The 23745-nt window shown below is 34.8% G+C and overlaps 1 protein-coding gene across 1 annotated transcript; it reads right to left on the bottom strand.

Moving 5' to 3' along the window:
• Positions 1-1254: 1254 nt before the first annotated feature.
• Positions 1255-21729, bottom strand: LOC123564329 (WW domain-binding protein 2-like). The gene is made up of 7 exons (XM_045357830.2): positions 21579-21729; positions 14093-14195; positions 13535-13673; positions 11502-11594; positions 9162-9305; positions 7444-7542; positions 1255-5014 (listed from the first exon to the last, which is right to left on the bottom strand). Exons 1-7 carry the CDS (start codon positions 21674-21676, stop codon positions 4887-4889), a joined length of 804 nt encoding a protein of 267 aa, XP_045213765.2. The 5' UTR covers positions 21677-21729; the 3' UTR covers positions 1255-4886.
• Between the last annotated feature and the right edge of the window lie 2016 nt (positions 21730-23745).

Here is a 23745-nt window from a genome sequence, read left to right as displayed (position 1 = left end):
AGTGATTTGTTGTAGTATAATTCACTGTTTTCTGCCTTCTTTGTTTAATAGGAAAATGAATCGGATCGTGTTAGAATAGAAAATTACGTCCGGAATCTATTGACCAAGTTTGGTGTCATTCTGACCTTTAGCTTTAGAGGATAAGTGGCGAGTCTGGACGACAGACAACAGACGCCGGTCTGTTCACCTATACTAATAGGTGACACTGAACAAACTCAGGCGAGCTAAAAAGGTATATTGATTGAACTGGAAACCAAACAAAGACATACGTATCATGCAACGCACTGCAAACATACAATAGGGTATACATAGGGGAACCACTATTATAAAGACAAATTGATCGTATGTCAACCTCACATTTGCCGTGCATTTAACCCAGACAGCTTAGCTAATGTAAGTAAAAGTAAGCTCTATCATTACAGGCAAATTTCCAAGTTCATTTGTTAAATCTAACCTAACGATGTAGTCAATAAAGTTTTGATGAGAAACACTCCCTAAGACTGAATTTACAGGATATGAAGGAGTCGAAAATTGCCAACGGCCCAAAAAATCGTAAGTTTTGGAATTCTGACATTTCCGCATATTTCGTTCTTTTGAAATATAATTACTTGAAACTATTGGCATGATTTTATATAAGAAATATATGGTGGCATATTTCTGTTATCCAGATAATTATGTTAACAGGACAAAACTGCCTGTTAGTGCCCACTTCTGCCATCCACATAAATAAGTGATTATTGTGAAAGTTTTCTTGATATCCAGTTAATATTCGTACCCAAATTGGCGATTAACGGCTTTTCGTCCCCTATACGGTACACGGAATGAATGAGTGTATGTCCCTTTAGGTATTTTCATTCATTCCGTAAAGATAGGGGACGATTACGGGATATTGCCAATCATAAATGACTAAGTGACAAAAAAATCAAGATACCTAGTTAACCTAAGTGGATATGTGGATGGCAGTAATGGGCACCAACAGGCAGTTTTGTCCTGTAAAGATACTTATGTGGATTACACGCAGTTTTGCCATTTGTCAGATAATAACTGAATAAGTGATAATTTTTACGAAAAATTTCGAGATAAGTGGATATGTGGTTGGCAGAAATATGCCACCATAGAAATAAACAATATATTTTTAAGCGAGAGAACTATTTAATACCTTAAATAGTTATTCCGTTATGCTTGGTGCATTACTATATAGGTATAACTACCATGCACATGCATATTTTGTGGTCTAATAAAAAAAGAACAAAATATTGCATTTCATTTATTCATTAATATAACCAAAACATACATGAAAATGTTAACAGTTCATGAGATACAATGTAATTCAATCTTAAAAATAAACTTCAACTTCAACTTCAATCAGTTACTTAAACTTGAATCAGTAAAAAACAACAAAGTGAACTATTCAAAACAAAACATTTAAAGTTTCCTTTTGATCAGGTAAGACATAGTATATAAACAGAACATACATCTTGCGAAAACAAATTTGCTAAAATGAAACGCCTTATTAAACCAGCAAATATGTAACTAAGTTTAGCAGTGTTTTTTTTTTTGGTATTATCACTTTTCAAATCAAATGATTAAGACTGTATGACATGTAATTCTTTATTCAAAGACAGCTCTTTTTTTATTAAAACACGATATAATGGCAATTTGGACTTATTCAAAATATACCAGAAAACAACTTTCGATTTTGACTGGTTCAAAAACAAAAGTATCCCACCGAGTACCACTATATAAAGATAGAACCTCAATTTTTCAGTCACAGAAACACATGGAATAAAGCATAGAAAATGATTTGTAGGTCCTCTAAATAACCAAGTATTATTTCAAACAAAAGGGCTATGGTGGCCCTAAGTTGCTTACCTCACCTGACCTTGACTATTTGACCTTGAATATACATATGACACACTGAATCATGAATAATAAATCTGTGTTTAGAATACAAAAACATAAAACAGGTTAAGTGCCTCATTTGAACAAATTTGTGTGAGGACAACTGTGATCAGCAGTTTCAGAACAGAAGATGTTTAAGTAAAAATGTTGACAAAGGACACTAGATGAAACAAGAGGTTCATTGACCCTAAAGCGCTCACCTGTGTACAAGGCTTCAAGTGTGTTTGTATAAATATAGAGTTAGGTTTCTTTTATGTTCGCCTCTATTATATACATGTCACACACACTTTTGAACCTAGGGCAATAATTTGAACAATTATTGTAGACATTACAAATCTGATATCACATGCCAAATATCAAGGCTCTAGCTATTATTGTTTCAGAGATGGAAAGTGACCACAACCCCTGGCAGCCACGTTTTTTGAAGAATTGGAATAATTTGAACAATCTTGGTCACACAGGAACCATTTGTGTAAAATTATTTTAAAATCATGCTTGCAATTTCCAATAAGAAGATTTTTAAAGTTTCCACATTATACATATAGGGAAAAGTGAACACGCCCTCTGGCTGCCATGTTTTTTGACGAATCAAAATAATTTGAACAATCTTGGTAGTGGGACTGACACAAGGACCATTTGTGCAAAATTATTCTAAAATTGGGCTAGCAGTTTCACACAAGAAGGTTTTTAAAGTTTCCACTATATACATATAGGGAAAAGCGACCACGCCCTCTGGCGGCCATGTTTTTTGATGAATCAAAATAATTTGAACAATCTTGGTAGAGGGTCACACAAGGACCATTTGTGTAAAATTATTCTAAAATCGGGCAAGCAGTTTCATACAAGAAGATTTTTAAAGTTTCCACTATATACATAAAGGGAAAAGTGACCACGCCCTCCAGCAACCATGTTTTTTCTAACAAATCGGTATAATTTGAACAATCTTGGTAGAGGGTGACATAAGGACCATTTGTGTGAAATAATTTCAAAATCGGACCATCGGTTTAGGAGGAGATGTTGTTTGAAGTTTTTTCTATTTTTAGCTCTGGCAGCCCCTATGTGCAACCAAGCAGAACTGTTTGAACAACTCTGGTAGAGGATCACCAAAGGAACATCTTGGCCAAGTTTCATCAATATACATTCACTGGTTTTGGAGAAATGTCGTTTAAACACAAATGTTGACGAAGGACGCACGCACGCACGCCGGACACAGTGTGATCACAATACCTCACCATGAGCACTTCATGCTCAGGTGAGCTAAAAAGTCATTCAAAAGTATTTCAGTTTTTAGCTCCAGCAGCCCCTGTCTCCATTTAAATAAACTTTGGAAAAGACTTTATAATGATGCCACAGAACAACTTTGGTGAAGATACATCAAGCGGTTCATAAGATGAAGCTGTTTAAAAGTATTTCTATTTCTAGCTCTAAAAGTCCTTAGAAGGAGTTGAAGGTCCCCAATTGAATAAATTTGGGAGAATACCTTGTAACAATGTTACTTACCAAGTTTGATGAAGATCCATCAAGAAATTCACGAGAAAGTGTTTAAATGTGTTCATATTTTTTGCTGTAACATCCATTAAAAGGGGTCAAGTTCAATCATTTGAAATTTTTTAGAGATGAACTTGCCTGAATGCTACAGACCAAGTTTAATGTAATTCTGAACAGCAGCTTCAGATGTGGAGATGTTTATGTAAATGGTGGACAATGGATGATGGACCATCCATTTATACTAAAAGCTCACCCTGTACCTTTGATTCAGGTGAGGTAAGGTGTTTCAGAGTACCTACATTATAAGCCAGCATTAGAAACTGCCTGAAAACACTACATCTTTAACAATCACCTATCCACATGACTAATAACAAGTAAATAAGTAATAAATAATAAATCCCATCATTAAAAATGATATATTAAAACAATTTAACAATACACAACAACTGCTTTTTTACAGATTCATATATAACTTGAAGATATAAACACCAAGCAAAGTATGACAAGAAAAAGAATATACAGATACATGATAAGAGACGTATTCTAAAGATAAATACTACAAGAATACCGTGTTAAACACAACAATATCATTAAATATTCCAGACTGTACAGAGAATGAACTTCAAAATCAAGGTCATTCTATGCTTAATCTAAATACCCCCTGGGAAAACAATGCTTTGTATACTGCCATAAACATTTTCTAAAATCAGACAGCTTAAATAAAGTCCAATTGTTTAAGACAAGCCCTGTCTGAAAAAAGAATTATTTCCCTAATGACATTCCTTCACTTTTCTGTAATAAATATCGACCCAAGACTGTAAATATCACAGTTTCCAAGACCAATTTTGCCTACTGTTACAAAATTCAGCATCATATGTATAGGAGCATGCTGGTGCAAGGTGGGGAAGGAATTACCATACCCCTCAACAATGATAGTGTGTGTGGGTGGTAGGGGCAACATGCCAGCATATGCTTTGTCCACACCCAAGGCCCTAATATTTTTCACCTATACTTTTATTTCTAAAGAACAAGGGGTAGTAAAACAGTTACTTTACCCAAATTTCAGAAAGGTTAATTTCCCTTAACTTTTCAACAGTAACAGTAGTATTTATTTCAATATTTCAAGACCCAGAAGGATGGTTTGTTTATTCTAAAATAAGACATTTTAAGATAGAATAAACTTTTTTGAACACTACAAATAATTCTATCATTTGTAGAAATTCTGAGTATGCATACAGAATATCTGAAATATTTGGGGTTAAAATAATTGTAATACTTACACATCACTTTATAAAGATTTCCTTTTCAACATTTCAAATGTAATGCGAGTCTCAAAAGTTTAGAGTTTCTTATAATGGCTACACTTACAGTCGTGACTGTAAACTGCTTTATGACAGATTCATGTATAGTAAGAGCAATGATAATTGTCTATAATTGATTTTTCTTTATGACTTCATCAGGATCGCGTATTAAAGTTGCCTTGATTTATAATAAGATCATTGATTTTTCTTTGTGACATCATCATATGATGGCGGCGCAGATGGGTATAGTGCCGGGGTGTATACATTATGTGGGTTTGCAGGATTGTAATAACCATTGCCTGCAGCCTCCATTGCCTTGGCATCTGAAATAAATACAGAATCCTGATCATGATCAAAACATGCCATTAACTGCAGTGAAAATAAAATAAAATTTCAATTTCAATAAAAAGCCTTGTTGTACTTTTTTTTCACACAGGTAGAAACAATTACCTATGATTCTTCCAAGTAAATGTAGTGCTTTTACATGTAAAAATTCAAGAATTCAGTGACCCCCCACCCCCATGCCCTGATATCTCTTTAAATGTAAGACAATTTACTGATAATACATAGTAACACATCATTCTAGAAAACGCTGATAATAGGAACAGTTTAAATTTTCGAAATAGCTCGATTAGTTTTAAATTTACTGTCTAAAAACAATTTTGATTGGGTATTTTCCACTGAGAACTTTAGACAATATTGAAAACATTTCTTTTTTTAAAATTCTATTTTGATTTTATTTGTGAATGGATTGTTATAAAAGTTCAGAATATCTTCATTTACTTTATATCTTGCAAAAGAAAGCCAAAATTAATGAAAATCCCTGTTATGGTTTTGGTGGCTCAGAAAGAAGTTCACAATTATCTTGCACTGAAAGGCATAGGTGGAATTCAACTGTTACATATGAACTCTGACAAGCTGATATACAACCCTGTTTTTGTTGTATTTAGCATCACATCAACAAAACAATACCACCATTTGCGGAGCAATATACGCCCGAAAGTATGACCTTTGACCCCAAAGTGTGACCTTGACCTTGAAGCGAGCCATCCGAAACATGTGCTCTACATGTCAACTCGATGTGGTGAACATTTGTGCCAAGTTTATTTAAAATCCTTCAAGCAGTTCAAGAGTTACAGAGCGGACACAAAACAAAGTCATATGACCTTTGACCCATAAGTGTGACCTTGACCTTGAAGTGAGCCATCCAAAACATGCACTCTGCATGTCGTCTCGATGTGGTGAACATTTGTGTCAAGTTCCTCTGAAATCCTTCAAGGGGTGCAAAAGTTACAGAGCAGACACGGAATTACTAACAGACAGACACTGGCGTCATAACATAATACGTCCCTTCAGGCGTATAATCATCATCATCAGGTCATATAGCAACTTTCCAGCATTTGATGGTGGAGACAGACTCAAACTGCCACTCCAGACACTATTTCAGTCACAAGAAGCACCTGGATAGAACCTCCAATCTTCCATAAGCCAGATGGCAGACTTCCTCACAAGAAATAATTCTATACCAAAAGCAAGGTTTCAAATCCACAGTAGTTAGAAGAAAGTGATTCAAATCTGCCACCTTAACCATTCTGGCTGGAGGCTCATATATACATTCTAAACTTAAATAGACTATCATTCTAAACAATTTCCTGAGAAGTGCCATGCAAATATAGTTTTTATTCTCATAGTAAGATAGCTGGAGTTTTTATCAAATTTTACAACCGAACATTTACAAAGTATGAATAAAACATGTTCAACTAAACACCATGATGGTACATTCAGTACAAATGTACCAACATTTGAGCCGCGCCATGAGAAAACCAACATAGTGGCTTTGCGACCAGCATGGATCCAGACCAGCCTGCGCATCCACGCAGTCTGGTCAGGATCCATGCTGTTCGCTAACAGTTTCTCCAATTCCAATAGGCTTTAAAAGCGAACAGCATGGATCCTGACCAGACTGCGCGGATGCGCAGACTGGTCTGGATCCATGCTGGTCGCAAAGCCACTATGTTGGTTTTCTCATGGCACGGCTCATTTTATATTATGCCAATTGATGAATCAAAATATCATGTATGGTTGAAAAATACTATTAATGCTAATTAATCCTTATGAGACTGAGAAATCATTAATATTTGTAGGGGATTAAACTGTTCAAAAAATGAAATCTAAATGAATAAAGGAAATTTAAATTTTTTTCAACATCTAGTTGACCATGAATTAATATCATTTCCAAATACTTTTTGGATGAAACCTCAAAATTTTATGCAGACAATTCAATAACTTCATTGACTAACGTTGTTTTTTTTACTGTGTCAATGAATGGGAATATTCTAAGGAAGACAACTACTGAATAAATTGCATACTCTTTTTATACTGTACTGTTTCCCTTTAGTTAGTGTTGAACTTAATAAGACACGAGAACGCTTGAAAAAATTAATACCAAATAACATACTAGTGGAATACATTAAGATAAAGGTAGTAACCATAAATTAATTTTCAAAATGTGTATAAAAATTTCTTTTAAACCAAAACCTTTCCATTAATACAGTACAGATTATATAAATCTGAAACGGCAAAAAGGTCAAGTACTCTTGGTAGTCTTGACTGCTTTATCTGCTCAAATAACATGTCACTGTTTCTCTGTATCAAACAAAATATTCATATCATAGAGCTAAGTAATAAATTTCATTGTACATTAATTGACTTTTCCTGTTAAAACATTTACAAGTATTAATATTTTTCTTACCTGCCGAGGACATCCCATTTGACATTGCCTGTGGGGGAGGATAGGCTGGGTCCACTCCAGGGTATGGGGGAGGAGCATCTGTTGTGTATACATACTCAGCTGTGGACAAAAATATGAAAATTAAGACTCAACACATGCATGTGTGACTTATACAAGATTTTAAATACAAATGTAGAGGCCAACATTAGGAGAAATATTTAGAAATATAGCAAACAGATGTCGAATTGAAACAAAACAAGGAGCTGCGTTCAATAAATGCTTGATGCCCCCAGTGGCATCCTTGTCGATAGATTTTGCACCCAAGTCCAAAACGAGGTCAAACTCAAGGTCAAACTGAGGTCAGGTGATGTTTGAAGATGAGGAATGGTCACAGTTTAAATCTGTATTAGTATCAATTCATTCTTGTAAGGGTATTGATGCTTGACGAAACGGTCCCATTTGGTTAACCAAGAGATTGCCCATATAAAGCAACCTAAGTCCAAAATGAGGTCAAGGTCAAACTGAGGTTAGGTGATGTCTGAAGATGAGGAATGGTCACAGGTTACATCTGCATTAGTATCAAGTCATTCTAGTAAGGGGTATTGATGCTAGACGAAACGGTCCCATTTGGTTAACCTCGGATGAATGGACGGACGGACAGGAAATCACTATATGCCTCCCACATCAGTAGATGCTGGGGGCATAAAAACTATATATTCTTACAGCTTGGAACTTGGATGTTTAATTCATTTGGTTTTGATGCCATTTTTCAGTTAAGGTGGTTAGTATAGCTCCTAGTGTTCCCTAGTTTGGTCAAACTGTCAGAATTATTCTTGCCATCAGCTGGCTGTTAGTCAATCTATCAGATTTATTCTTTCCCTCAGCTAGCATTTAGTCAAGCTATCTGAATTAGTCTTGCCCTCAGCTAGAACTATCTGAATTATTCTTGACCTTAACTAACAGTAACTTACTGAGCTTTAGTATTAATATGGAAAATCTTAATCATTGTGAAGCATTGAATGAAATATGTGTTCTATCAGCAGGCTTGGGGCTGATTACATGTGTCAGAAACTGATTACATTACAATTACTTTGATATTTTCTAATTACAATTACATTTGATTACTCTAAATTTGCATCAGTAATTGATTACATTACTTGCACGCAAGTAATCAACAACAACAACAATTTTTCTCATATATTTAATGATGTTAATGCATCATTTCAAGTTCACAATTGTATATGTACGTACATTATTGGCTATATACACCTTTCATGTGTTTAATGCTGAATAAAATGTTGTTGTTGCTGTTGTTGTTTAGGGATAATACTGAACTGAAATGTTTTTGAATACATTGAACTTATTAGGAATATTCTCCAGATGAAGTGAAGCAAGCATAATAGATAACCGCTTACATTGTAAATTTATATATTTATACTTCGGTGTGATACTATTCCTCCAGTAATCAGAGGGTAATCAAAAGTAATCATAATTACAGACAGAAAATTCACTGTAATTGATTAAATTACATTACATGTAATCAGACTGAGGTGAGTAATCAAATACATTTGAATACCTGTATTTGAGTAATCAATTACAGGTGATTACAATTACTGTATTCGATTACCCCAAGCCTGTCTATCAGTGTTCTTTGTAAGATCAAATCTAGCATAATCACTGCAGTTTCTACTCTGTAACCACCTTAATTTCTTGACAAGACTTGAATAATTTGATCTTACGCGGTGGAGCAGTAGGGAATGTTTGATATGGAACCCATGCGTAGTATTCTGTGTGTGGAGCACTGTAAGCTGGTGGTGGGGCTTGGTAGATTGGTCCCTGGGGTGGAGTATATGCTGGAGGCTGTGCTGGTCTGTTTCTCGATGCTGAAAAGGCAACAGAAGAAAATATTAACTTGTCCGTATCAGGACTTAGATACCCACAACAGTATATATCCTTCAGAAAAAGTGTAATTTCCCTTTACTAGAAAACAAAACATGTTATGTCAAAGTAACTGAACAACATTTAATTCCTTTGATGGATGGCATAGTTATGCAACAGACACAAAATCGACACTGTTTACCTTTTACCTCAAAGTCTGACCTTGACCTTTGAGCTACTGTCTGGAAACTGCGCACAACACATATCAGAAACATTTGTGCCAAGTAACACTAAAATCCCTTGATGGATGATTGAGTTTTGGAGCAGACAGGGGGGAAAACTGTTGACATTTGGCCTCTTAGTGTGACCTTGCCCTGTAAGTTAGGGGTCTAGATGTTGTGCATGACACAATGTCTCATTATGGGAAATAGTAATGCTAAGTTATATTGTAATTCCTTAATGGAGTTATGGTAAGGACATGAAACAGACCCTGTTAATACTATGTACTTTTGACATCACAGAGTGACAATGACTTTTAAGATATAGCTCTGGAAGTTGTGCATGAAACATTGCCTTGTTATAGGAACTTTAATTTTGTGCAAAATATTAACATCCCTGGATGGATGACTGATTTGACAGGAAAAAAAAGCCCTCTTTAAAATCTGACCTCCAAGAGTGACCCTGACTCTTGACCTAGAGGTCACTGTCTGGGTATTTGGGAATGACATGTGATCTCATTATGAGGAACATTGTCAAGTAGTACTGAAGTATTATTAAAGTCCATTGATGGATAAACAAGTTATGGATGCAGTGGCAGTGTTAACGGACAGAATGAGGGACCTAAAAGTGCAATCTTACAGTCCTTGAACCTAGTTTTTAATCAGTAGGTGTGTAATAAATAGAAATTTTGGAACTCGTTGGTGTCCAAAATGGCTGAAATTTACACAGGAAAAAAACTGATTAAAATATTTTTGACCATAAATTGATAAACAAGATAATTAGAAAATTTAGAAAGCTCCTATTACCATCCGTAAGTGTTCTTTAGAATGAATATACATGAGCTGTCACAGGAGACAGCGCGCACGACTATTTCAATGCTGGATAGTGAAACTGGGCACATCTGAGGAAACTGGAGCTGTCATTGGAGCTGTCACTGGAGTGTTTAATGACTCCACTGGTGGATGGAGATATTGCACAATAGCTTGAGTCTGTGTCAAAAATATTATGTAATAAGAAAGGTAAAGATAAAGTGTATCAAAACACTATATAAGTATAATTCTAAGCAAAACGGGGGCATATTTCATAAAATATTGGTGCAAGAGTTATACACCTTGTGTCATGATGTGGAACAACTACTTCAAGTTTGAATCAAATGCATTTTGTAATAACTGAGATATAGTGAAAATGCATCAAAATTAACCTTAAATTCTAAATAAAAGGGGGCATAATTCATGAAAAATTGGTGCCAGAGTTATGCACCTTGTGTCATATGATGTGGGTGATAAGGTGGAACAACTATTTTAAGTTTGAATCAAATCCATCTAGTAATAACTGAGATAGAGTGAAAGTGCATCAAAACTTTAACCTGAAATTCTAAGTAAAAGGGGGATAATTCATTAAATATTTGTACCAGAATTATGGGCCTTGTGTCATACGATGTGGGAGATGATGTGAAACAACTACTTTCAGTTTGAATCAAATCCATTTAGGAATAACTGAGATAGAGTGAAAGTGCATCAAAACTTTAACCTGAAATTCTAAGTAAAAAGGGGGATAATTCAAGAAATATTGGTGTGAGAGTTATGGCCCTTGTGCCATATGATGTGGGTGATGATGAGGAATAACTATTTTAAGTTTAAAGCAAATCCATCAAGTAATTACAAAGATAAGGAGAAAAAAGAGAAAGTGTAAAAAAACTTTAACCAAGGTGGGGACGCGGAAAGAAGCCGACACCAACGCCGGGGTGAGTAGGATAGCTCTCCATATACTTCATATAGTCGAGCTAAAAATGAAAAACATTGTATTATATATAAAGAGAACTCAAAGAAAATCCTTGTTATGGAAATCCTAATTTAAATAGTAGGTTTTAACTTTGCTCCCTAGCAGTCGCTAAAAGGCTTACTCTGATGTTCAGTTTTCTTTATGTTTTCTCATTCAAAGCTGTGCCTTTCCTCAATCAATAACTATATGGTTGAACATACCTAGTTTTCCTGCACGCAGCATAGCCTGTCCAAACTCTATCGCACCACCACTCTTAAACCACATCTTAAATTTTCCATCCCCTGTCCAGTTACCTATACAATAAATGGATTAAAGCTATTTCGAGGTATATATTCTAACATGAATTAAAGCTATTTCAAGGTATAGTTTTCTCTAACATGAATTAAAGCTATTTCAAGGTATAGTTTTCTCTAACATGAATTAAAGCTATTTCAAGGTATAGTTTTCTAACATGAATTAAAGCTATTTCAAGGTATAGTTAAGTTTTCTAACATGAATTAAAGCTATTTCAAGGTATAGTTTTCTAACATGAATTAAAGCTATTTCAAGGTATACTTTTTCTAACATGAATTAAAGCTATTTCAAGGTATTGTTTTCTAACATGAATTAATGCTATTTCAAGGTATTGTTTTCTTAATCAACTAAAGCTATTTCAAGGACAAAGTTTAGACAAAAAATATACTGTTTAGAGGGTCCGTTTGGCTAAGTACAGAGTAAGTGTATATTTGTAAGTCAAGGGAAGTGTTTTTTTGTTCCTTTTTATGCAAATGATTCCAAATAGGACTGGCATGTAAGGAAAACAGTGATGAACAGAAAGCATATCCTCAAAGCATGCATACCTCAATTTAAAACAATGCCCACGTTTCAACTATAACTTAAATTAATAAGAGCCTATTTTTTTCAAAACATAGGTATGAAGTTAAAAAGCTTTGAAATGAATGCAAATGCCCATGTATTTCTCACAAATTGATATATTTATAATATTTTAACATGAAGTGCATAGTATTTAATATTTTCATAAATTAAGGAAAATTTTGTGATGAAGGAAATGTAACAATTCTTGGACATGTATAGCAGAAACTTCAAAGCGACATAATATATATTGGATATTTTCTATTTGGGTGCATTTCATTCTACATTCATGCTAAACAATGATCCATTATAGTGTTGCCTAAAAGTAGAGCAGTCCTATAACCTTCAAACATTTGCTGTAACAGAATCATACATCTAAGCTCTGACTCGGACTTGAACCCAGGACCTCTCACACGTAATGCAGACATTCTACCATTTTGCTATAACAGCAGAGTCTATAGCTAGGCAGTGTAAATGCACCCTTACATGTATTTTCTACACGACTACAATATAAGAACTGGAACATTTTGTGACAATGACATTTTCAGAGTACTCTGGATTATCAGTATTATGACCAAAATCGACCGTCATTCATTCAATCCAATAATTCCTGGACATAAAGACCATTATTTACGTTTTTACTCAATATGGGTGCACTTATAAATCCTTTTATATGTACAAAAGTCAAAGTACGGGAAGAACTCTGGTACAGTCTCTAATAACTTAACCATCTCCTCCGAAAATGAGCCTTGACACTCAACTGAGGAAACTGCCACCAAATATTATATATTCTAACACAACTTGATTCATTTTCCTATCAAAGAAAGAAGGCTGAAAGTTGTGTGTTATTTTACAACAACTCAGTTCTGACGTCACAATTACTACGTCATAGCGTCAAACGGCATAGCGGCACGTTGAAAAAGAAACCAACAAAAAACAGGCAAATATTTGACGGACGTCGTCAAGGATGTACTTAAAAATCCTTGGTAATGTGTTAGAATTGAAATAATATATCTCATTTAGTGATTTGCTCTTAAATAAAATCATTGTCGTTCAGATGCGTATTATTATATCACTCGGGCTGCACCCTCATGATATAATTCTTTCACATCTAAACTCTAAACAATGATTTTATTCAACGACAAATCACTGGAAGAGATATATTATTTCTTAAATATACTTCTATTATACATTATATATCTTTGTTGAAACCCTTTATTTCTTATGTTTTCCTCCTAGTCAAATAAACAAAATAGATTTGTTTGTTTATACTAGGTGCAGTATGAAAGGTGACACAGTACATTGTGAGATAACTGAGAAGGAGTAAGTGGCAAACTCAGCTCAGCCAATCAAAGGACAGTGTGTACAGATGATCATTTACCTCCTTGTTCGGCAATCATTTTTCCTTTGATATAATTGGCCCCAAATACTGGCTGTTCCAGTTCAACCTCTCTCATCTGGAGAAATGGCACACTAAATGACTGCAACATATCTTTCTTACTCTTGTTTGTGAAAAGCACCTAAAATACAGACAACATAAAATTAATGTTAATATACATGTAGTATGTGAAACTTCCTTTAAATTAAAACTATTGAAACTTCCTATTATCGTTTTCGAGGAGGTTCAAAAAGTTCCTTCATATTCCTCTATATATTTGTTTTAGCCTTTAGCCTGTTGGCACCAAGTGATTTTGCCTAAAGTTACGACTAGTGCAGGCCAAGATAAGCCATGTGCAGGCTAACCATGGTCTGCATTGTTCCCTATTCAGTCAGAAAATTTTCAGTGAACACCCATTTGAATAATAAGTGGAACTGCCCAAACTGAATAATGGACCAGTCCATTTTAGAAATTTAGTAGGGAAAGGTTAATATGCTTGAAATGGTTTTACATGAGTAATTATGTATACCTCCGACAGTATAAATGTAGAAGAGAACTTACCCTGTGTGTAGTTAGATAAACCGTTCCATTTTTGTTTCCCTTGAAATGTGGTATAGAGTTAGGTTCAAACCCCATTTCCACTCCATCACAGTACAGGAGTATTCTGTGAAACAAAACAAAATGCGCAAAGTTTAGAGAAAAAATTTCTTCAAAGTTCTTTAACAGTCCTAAACATCAAACTATTCAACATGAGGACCAGGTGGTCATATGTTGCTCACCTGAACATGTGATTAATTAAGGAGTAAAGCTGAAAACGGGTGTACTAATAGACAGACAGGATAAATCTAAAAGGACAAAATAAATCCCTCCCTCATGTGGGTACATTTGTTTTGTTTTAGTTGGGTTTAACATCACACAGACGCAATTATACATGTAGGTCATGAGGCGACTTTCAGCTTTTGATGGTTGGGGAAGACCCCAGGTACCCCTCCAAGCATTATTTCAGACATAAGGGATAGCTCACTCACATGGAAGAATTCTATACCTCAAACATGGTTTCAAACCCACAGCAATGAGGGACAAGTAATCTTCAACCTTACTCACTTGGCCACTGTCAATAAATGACCATTCTGTGATAAGATAACATATAACTTCTGATCACTGCTTTCTTACAAACAAGAGGGTCATGATGAATATGATCCACATATTTAAAATGGCAAACTGATGCTAAATTATTAGAAAGTAGTCAATAGGTCATATTCATGGTCACTGAGTCAGTTTTAAGATCAGTGTGCAAAACTGTACATGTCATCTTAAAAAACAAGAGCACCGCCTTGCGGGTGCTGACGCTCATCTGATTTTTTTTGTGTAATAGAAATATTGTCCTACCCATGATTTTCTAAGTCTAAAAAGGGCCATCATTCTTGCAAAAAGCAGGATAGAGTTATGTTTCTTGATGTACAGTGTCCACTTATGATGGTGAAAAACTGTTGCAAGTTTTAAAGCAATAGCTTTGATAGTTTATGAGAAAAGTTGACTTAAACATAATACTCAACCAAGAAAATGATTTTCTAAGTCCAAAAGGGGCAATAATTATTGCAAAAAGCATGATGGAGTTATGCTGCTTGCTGTACAGGGTCAGCTTATGATGGTGAACAAGTGTTGCAAGTTTCAAAGCAATAGCTTTGATAGTTTAAGAGAAAAAGTTGACCTAAACATAAAACTTAACCAAGAAATCTGATATTTTCTAAGTCCAAAAGGGGCCATAAATCTTGCAAAAAGCAGGACGGAGTTACGTTTCTTGCTGTACAGGGTCAACTTATGATGGTGAACAAGTGTTGCAAGTTTTAAAGCAATAGCTTTGATAGTTTAGGATAAAAGCTGACCTAAACATAAAACTTAACCAAGAAAACTGATTTTCTAAGTCCAAAAGGGGCAATAAATCTTGCAAAAAGCAAGATGGAGTTATGTTTCTTGATGTACAGGGTCTGCTTATGATGGTGAACAAGTATTCCAGGTTTCAAAGCAATAGCTTTGATAGTTTAGGAGAAAAGTTGACCTAAACATAAAACTTAACCAAGAAATCTGATATTTTCTAAGTACAAAAGGGGCCATAAATCTTGCAAAAAGCAAGATGGAGTTATGTTTCTTGCTATACAGGGTCAGCTTATGATGGTGAACAAGTATTCCAAGTTTCAAAGCAATAGCTTTGATAGTTTAGGAGAAAAGCTTACCTAAACATAAAACTTAACCAGGCAACGCCGACGCCGACAACCGCTCAAGTGATGACAATAACTCATCATTTTTTTTCAAAAAATCAGATGAGCTTACAAGAAAGTAGGTCAAGGTCACAGTCAGGTGACCCCTGATCACTTGGGGTCATCAGGTAATTATAATTAAACAGTCTACATGTGCTGATCCAGCCAGTTTTCTCAGAGGGGTCCAACAGATCCCATACTATGACAAACATGTCACCGTCCCCCTGCGCGCTGCCTGTCTTTATTTACTTAACAATTCGATTTTTTTTATGTTAGCCGCTTACAGTACATGGTTGTCAAATTTTTTTTTTGAACAGGCTGAAATAGAACAGTTAGGGGGATGCGGGGGCATGTCTCCACCCCCCCCCCCCCCACCCCGGAAAATTTTGAAAATCAGCGCTTCATTTCCTGCATTCTGGGGCATTTTTAAGGAGCATTTAAGAACACATTTTTCCCACTGCATTTCTATATCAAATATCCCTTATGTTCCCATTTTTATGAGCTCAACAATTACTGATAAATTTGGAAAAAATGATAAAATTAAGTTTCCTTTAAGGTGAAATTCTTTGTTTCTTTGAGATAATTAACATGAATATGAATTATGTCTTGGTCGTATGTAGCAGCAGCCAAATACACTTTGAATGCAGTCCTAATGTTGCCTTTTCGAAAAAAACATTTTCTTTCCTTCTCTTTCTTTCCTATTTTTAGGATTTTCCAGGCGGGGTCCAGACCCCTTGTTCCCCGCTCTGGATCCGCGCATGGTCTAGGAAATATAATCTGATAATTTTTTAAGTATTTATTCCTATATAATTTATATAACAAGTGACCCCCAGGACAGGGCCTCTTTTCACCCCAGGGAAATAATTTGAACAAGCTTGTTAGACATCCACTAGGCAATGCTACATACCAAATATCAAAGGCCTAGGCCTTGAACTTTCAGACAAAAAGATTTTTTTTCCCTATATAAGTCTGTTAAATGTGGGACCCTCAGGGCAGGGCCTCTTTTCACCCCAGGGGCATAATTTGAACAATTTTGGTAGAGGACCACAAGGCAATGCAACACACCAAATATCAAAAGCCTAGGCCTTGCAGTTTCAGGCAAGCAGATTTTTAAAGTTTTTCCTATTTAACTTCGAGTTATAATATGTCTTTGTAAAAGTTGAGACCCCTACCCCCAGGGCGTGGCCTCTTTTCACCTTAGGGTTATAATTTGAACAATTTTGGTAGAGGATCTCAAGGCAATGCTACATACCAAATATCAAAGGCCTAGGTCTTGTGGTTTTAGATAAGAAGATTTTTAAAGCTTTTTCCTATATAAGTCTATGTAAAACTCGAGACCCCTGGGGAGGGGCCTCTTTTCACCCATGGAGCATAATTTGAACAATTTTCATAGAGGACCATTAGATTATGTCACATGCCAAATATCTACACCTTGCGGTTTTGGATAAGAAGATTTTTAAAGTTTTTCCTTTCGGTTGCCATGGCAACCAGAGATCTGCATGGAATTCAATTCTTTGAATAATTTTGAAAAGGGACCACCCAAGGATCATTCCTGTGAAGTTCGATGTAATTCTGTCCAGTGGTTTTCAAGAAGATTTTTTTAGAAAATGTTGACAGACGCACGACGTACGACACACGACGGACATTGAGTGGTCACAAAAACTCACCATGAGCATTTGGCTCTGGTGAGCTAAAAAAAAAAGATGTTCAAAATTTTTATACAGATGCATCTTTTCCATGACTGATCTAATGCTCAAATCACTGCCATAGTATATCAAAACAGACTAAAATTTTGTACACTCAAAAGTCACATAATTACATTTTCCTGTCAGGCATACATAACCCAGACAGTGGAACATACAAAATGTAAGTCTCTTTATAGACATAAAAAACTAAGCAAAATCAGACATAAAAGTTCGGATAATAATGCTCATGTACACTTGAGGTTGATAATGCATATCAAGTTTCATTTGAAGTGAACATTAATTGTAAGATTTGAGTACACAAAGTACAGATGCAGTAGTTACATAATTACTGTAAGTCCAAAAAGGGGGTTTAACTCAGGAAAACATAGCCAGGAATAAAAGTCCCAAGAATATTCACATGCCAACTTCATGATTATGTCATACCCCAAGATACATTTGATTGAATGGAAACTGCAGGTGAAGTTCAGGACACATGGCATCGGTGCTATACACCCGGCACTGCGTTAAAGAACCAGACTGTCTATTCGCAAAGAGCTAGGCTAAGTTAGCCGCACAGGCCTGTATCTAAAAAAAAGGATTTCTCTCTATCTGTTCTGGGGGCTTTATCTCACTCTGTCCCTTTGATCAGATTGCTCTGTGTCTGTACTAGTAGAGCCCTGTGTGGCTGCGTTTGTACTATGTAAAGCGCCTTTGAATGTGTTTATCATGAAAAGGGCGCTATATAAATCTGGTATAATAATATTAATAACAAACAAAACTTTTAACCAAGGATGACAATACCTCGTAGATTTGTTTTTAAATATCAGACAAGCTAAAAAACAATCATACATGAAAGTCCACAATATGTGCATAATCCTCTTCATGTTTATGATTAACACAAACTTTCATTTATATTGTATGGAATCTGTAGGATTTGAGTACATGTTCAAATGACAAATGTAGTTGCAACGTTGTTAAGTCCAAAACAGAGGGGCATAATTCAAAAATGATAATATAACATGAAAGTCCTGATATAAACATGCACACGTCAACATCAAGTTGATGGTCTTTTTTATTTTAACTTGAGAACATTATGTTACCTCAAAGAAAATATTTTATTATGTGGCCATAAGAAAAATGACTGGCCATAAGAAAAATGACAAGCAGAGAAACCTGAGAGTCTAAGACCACTCGGCCATTGCAGAGCATGACTAATAATGAGTATTAATGACAGTACATCTATTATAACTACAGAATGATACTGTTAGTGTTGGATGAATTCTTGTATTCCTTGGATGATGAAATCATGCTCAAAATCTTGCAGTAGGCAATCATAATTTTATTGCATTAACAACACAATTACAAAGAAATTCTTACATCATGTTGAAATAGTAACAAAACAAGTTTTAGGATCAAGACCTGAGCTCAGTTTGTTTTAAAAAGGCTAGAAGATATTGGCTGACAGCTGAAAGGGCCAGAGGAGGGGAGTGGGTAGTCCAAATAATTTGATGTCAGAACTGATTCCGAGATATTTTTGTGTTAGGGCAGAATCCCTCTCTTTACCAGTAAAGACCTTTTCTGTGGTGAAAATATATTTAGGTAAAAACATGATCAGGCAATCAGGTCTCTAGATAATTTTTTGGTCTATGTGTATTTACTCATCATATTTTTTGTGCATTAGTAAAATGGTAAAGTCTGAAACTGACTAGGAGTAATTTTACTCCTAAAAATTTAAGAAAGTAAAAAAAAACAGTTCTAAATCAGTTTTATAACATATTTATTGGGTACATAACACCCATGAATTTGTTTGCAGTTCAGTTTCAATTCAATATTAATTTTAAAATTTAAGTTTTTATCCCCCGCCGATGAAATCGGGAGGGGGGTATTGAAATGGCGTTGTCCGTCCGTCAGTCCGTCCGTCCGTCCGTCCGTCCGCAGCCATTTCTCAGTAACTACTTGGTAGAATTTCATGAAACTTGAAATAAACATGAACCAACATACTGCGATGATGCCCGTCAAGTTTTTTTTTTGATTGGTCAATTTCCCTCAGAGTTATTGCCCTTGATTTAATAAAAAATGTCCGTCTGCAGCTATTTCTCAGTAACTAACAGGTAGAATTTCATCAAATTTGAAGTAGACATGAACCAAGATACTGTGCTGATGCCCGTCAAGTTTTTTTTTTGATAGGTCAATTTCCGTCAGAGTTATTGCCCTTGATTTAATGAAAAATGTCCGTCTGCAGCCATTTCTCAGTAACTAGCAGGTAGAATTTCATCAAACTTGAAACAGACATGAACCAAGATACTGCGACGATGCCCTTCAAGGTTTTTTTCGATTGGTCAATTTTCCATATAGTTATTGCCCTTTAATTGTTTAAAAATCCACAGATCTGTACATAACAAACCAACCAATTGGAAGAATTTCATTAAACTTCTTTCATTCTTTTCCATGAACATTTATTATAAACATGTGATGTTGTGTACCTACACCTGGTCACCACCTTACCTTGGTCCCCCCCCCCCTACCCCACCATTTTTTTTTTTTTTTTTTCTTTTTCATTTTCTATCAATATTTATAATCAACATGTAAACTGTTGTGTCCTCACCCCCCCCCCCCCCCAGCCCCACCCAAACAAACCATTCATTTTCTTTTAATTTGATTTTGACTAATGAAATTATTTGCTTCTTGGTAACATTCTTAACTTTTTGCTGGATATATTTTTTTGCCGTTCCTCAACTCTGACCCTTTCGGCGGGGGATTCCAATTCATCGAATTTGCTTGTTGCTTCTTTTTTCTTCCTTGGCTTGCTTTGGCTTCACACTCACTACTGAATCCAATATTCAATATAATTTTAGCTATGTTTTGGGGATTATTTTTGTGGTTTGAACAATGCATAGTGTGTTTGTTCACTTTTACATTCTCAAAAAGAGACATGTTTGTTGTTTACTCCGCACTGGAAGATGATATTTTAAATCAACATTGCTTTAAAATTCACTACCATACTGTCAATATTAATTCCCAACTATTTGATTTACGCATTGAGTGTATAATATAGTTTAACCTAGATTTATTGAGTACCATTCGATGCATGTGTAATTTCAATGTGGGAGAATTAATGCCTGCCTTACTCTGTTACATAAAGCGACTTTGTTTACGCTAGTAAAAAGTCATTACGTGCGTTTCTGTAATTTCATATACGTTTTTATAAGCTTAAAAATTATCAGACATGCGTATATGCATTATTTCAAAGCGTAATTTACGCTTATATGCATCTTATCTGGAGCCATGGGCAATAAACTTAAACAATGAAATCGTAAAAGAAAATAAAACTGAATCATTTAAAACAGTTTTAAACATAACAGTAAAACATGTTAATAAAATGTAAACACTATATGTTTTATTTTTGCTACCTGGCTGTATTTACATGTCTGCCATTACACTCAGTACAGCTGACAGTGCGATTGGTCGTTATTGATCACATGACATAAGGCGGAGCCATGAAAATGTGTGTAAACTTCAGGGTGCATTGTTTAAAACGGTGACATTGAAGCTCGTGTTTTGCCATTTGTTTATTCAAATAAAGATCAAGTGAATGGAAGGAAAAAATGGATATTCTTTCCAGGACATGCAGGTATCTTAAAATTTCACTAATATTTTTGTTTTTAAATAGTTATTAAAGTTAAAATGCAATTTAAAAATCGCCACGTAGAAACGTCACAGAAGGTTCGCCACAGAAAAGGTCCTTCCTATGTTGTACGTGGAGGAGAGATATTGACTGTGCAAAAATTATCACATCGCAACTCGTGTACAATTAAGTTGGACTAGGGTGGGGGCAGACGGGAGACACCCAATTGAATTGTCTGTGGAATTATTAAGCGCAAAAGTGTCTAGCAGTCAGTAATCAGTTAATTTCTACCAATGACTTCTGCTTGTTTATAGCAGTATTTCACTTAATAGAACAATTGGTATCATTAGCACATGACTATCATTCGATTTTTGAAAACCTATAGAAACAGAAAATACTTAAATAGCTGAAAAAAACTTGATTCTTCGTGATTTCTCAGAAAAACAAATATTGTCAACAATCCTATGTCATATACAAACCTTTCTCCGGCAAATATTAAAACACCGCCGTTCGCATGAGCTGTATTTATTGACATTTCGACACTTCTTTCCAAAACTGTCGGAAAACGTAAAAACATAAACAACCGGAAATGAACTGAACGGTGCAGTCTTTGAATGTGTTTTTGTGATTAATACTTTAGTTAGGATATAAACCACTAATTTTTTTCTTAACATTCCCCTACTTTAAATAATATTCTATATAGTAGTGCATTTGTTTTATCCAAAAAAATGTTGGTTTGCTCTTATCTTTTAGAAATGAAAATTGATTATTCCTTTCCAGATGCTCAGGTCCACAGTTTATGTTGGTCAAAAGCTATACAAAGCTTATGTTTAAAATGTTATTTTATTTTACCGACAATAAATAAATATTGACTTGACTTGACTTGACTTGTCAAAAGCTGTACATTTATGTCGGTCAAAAGCTATACATAGCTCATATATGTTTATAATGTTATATTTATCTAAAGACAATAAATAAATAATGACTTGACTTGACTTGACTTGACTTGACACAGCAAACAATTTTCATGTATAGAGAAAGGACAAATTAAACTGCACGTGATATGTTGGTGAGGTAGACGTATACTGTAGAAAGTTAATTCTGGCTAATATAACTTAACTGACGCTGTTTTTATTTCAAATAAAGATCCGTAACATCATATAAACATCTTTGAGCTGATTTTTTTTCAGCTAACGTAAAGATTGCTGGAGAAAGAAAAATCTCTTATGAATTTGATTTATTAGAACCTGTAGCAGTAGAGGCAATTCTTGATGAAGGAAAGTTTTTATTTCTCGGAACGTTACAGGCCACCGTCAATAACGGAAGTCACATTTCTAAACTTGTGTTGCTCTTTTCTAGATAAGGCCATAATAAGTATGAGAATATCTTTTTTTCTTGAAGAACTCAATTTACATGTTCTAGACAACACTATGTGTCAGCCTCTGAAAGGTATACGTGATATTTTTTATTTTGCGTTAATGCATTTATATCCCATTTCTGTACTTCATATTATATTTATATCCCATTTCTGTACTTCATACTACATGTTTAAAGGTGGTCAATCACATTTAAACAACATTTAATGACATTTTTTACTTTTTGTATATTCTGGTAGAGAATTATTTAAGGAACAAAAAGACCGATTACATAGAGTTAGATTCCTATTTGAAATGTATATTTTATTATTTTTATAAAATTTTGTAATTACTCCCCTTTAATATGAAAGTACAATGTATATAAAAAGCTGAGTATTTCTTTTTATTTCGATACAATGTCTAGTTTTACATTTGCATTTGATAGACATATCAACTATTGAACAATCTGAACCGAAATGCAAGTTTTAAAGCTTTGTGTAGCTTCTGAACTCATTTATTTCCAATCTATCTTGGTTGCGCAACCAAGATAGGCAAAGGGAGGTAATAATAATTTTTCAAACTTGCGTTTCTAATGAATTCCATCTAAATACATAATTTTTAATGCAAATATTTTACAAATATATTACAATATGTCTAATATTTATACATTTCCTTAGGCAAAGTATGTTTATCAAATTTATACTTATGATAAAATAACACTATCTTGGTTGGGCAACCAGGATAGGAAAATGAAATTTTAAAAATACCTCCAGTGAAAATCTAATTTGTATTAAGTGTTAAGTGAACATAAATGAGTGTAAATGATCAGATGCTAAAGTTTCGAACAAATCCGTTACATGGCCAAAATCTGATTATCCACCTTTAAAACTCATTAGTTATTTGTAGCAACAGTTACTACCGTGAAAAAAAGTCAATGTGAGACGGAACGCTAAGAGCAAGAAAATTAACTCTGTCTGGTTTAAACCATCTTAAGCAAATTAACCAAAGTTGCACACACAAATTTACACCAGGTCTGCTAAAAATCGTTATAAATACGTCCCCATGGCAAGATTTTTAGACCAAGGACCCGAAAACAAATCAGTAACACGTGTAATAAAGTCACATGTCAGTTGTCGTTGATTTCTCTACTCTTTTATTTTATATATAGAACAGAAAAAGTTAAAAGTTATGTATATAAACAATGAGTAAACACTTATAGCGGAAAGAATTCTTCATCCCAAGCGAAGTTTCGAACACACAGCGATGAGGGGCAAGTGATATCATATGTCGC

This window comes from Mercenaria mercenaria, chromosome 2 (assembly GCF_021730395.1).
Source record: "Mercenaria mercenaria strain notata chromosome 2, MADL_Memer_1, whole genome shotgun sequence".
NCBI classification, from domain to species: Eukaryota; Metazoa; Mollusca; class Bivalvia; order Venerida; family Veneridae; genus Mercenaria; species Mercenaria mercenaria.
This window is presented reverse-complemented; position numbering and strand designations above follow the sequence as displayed.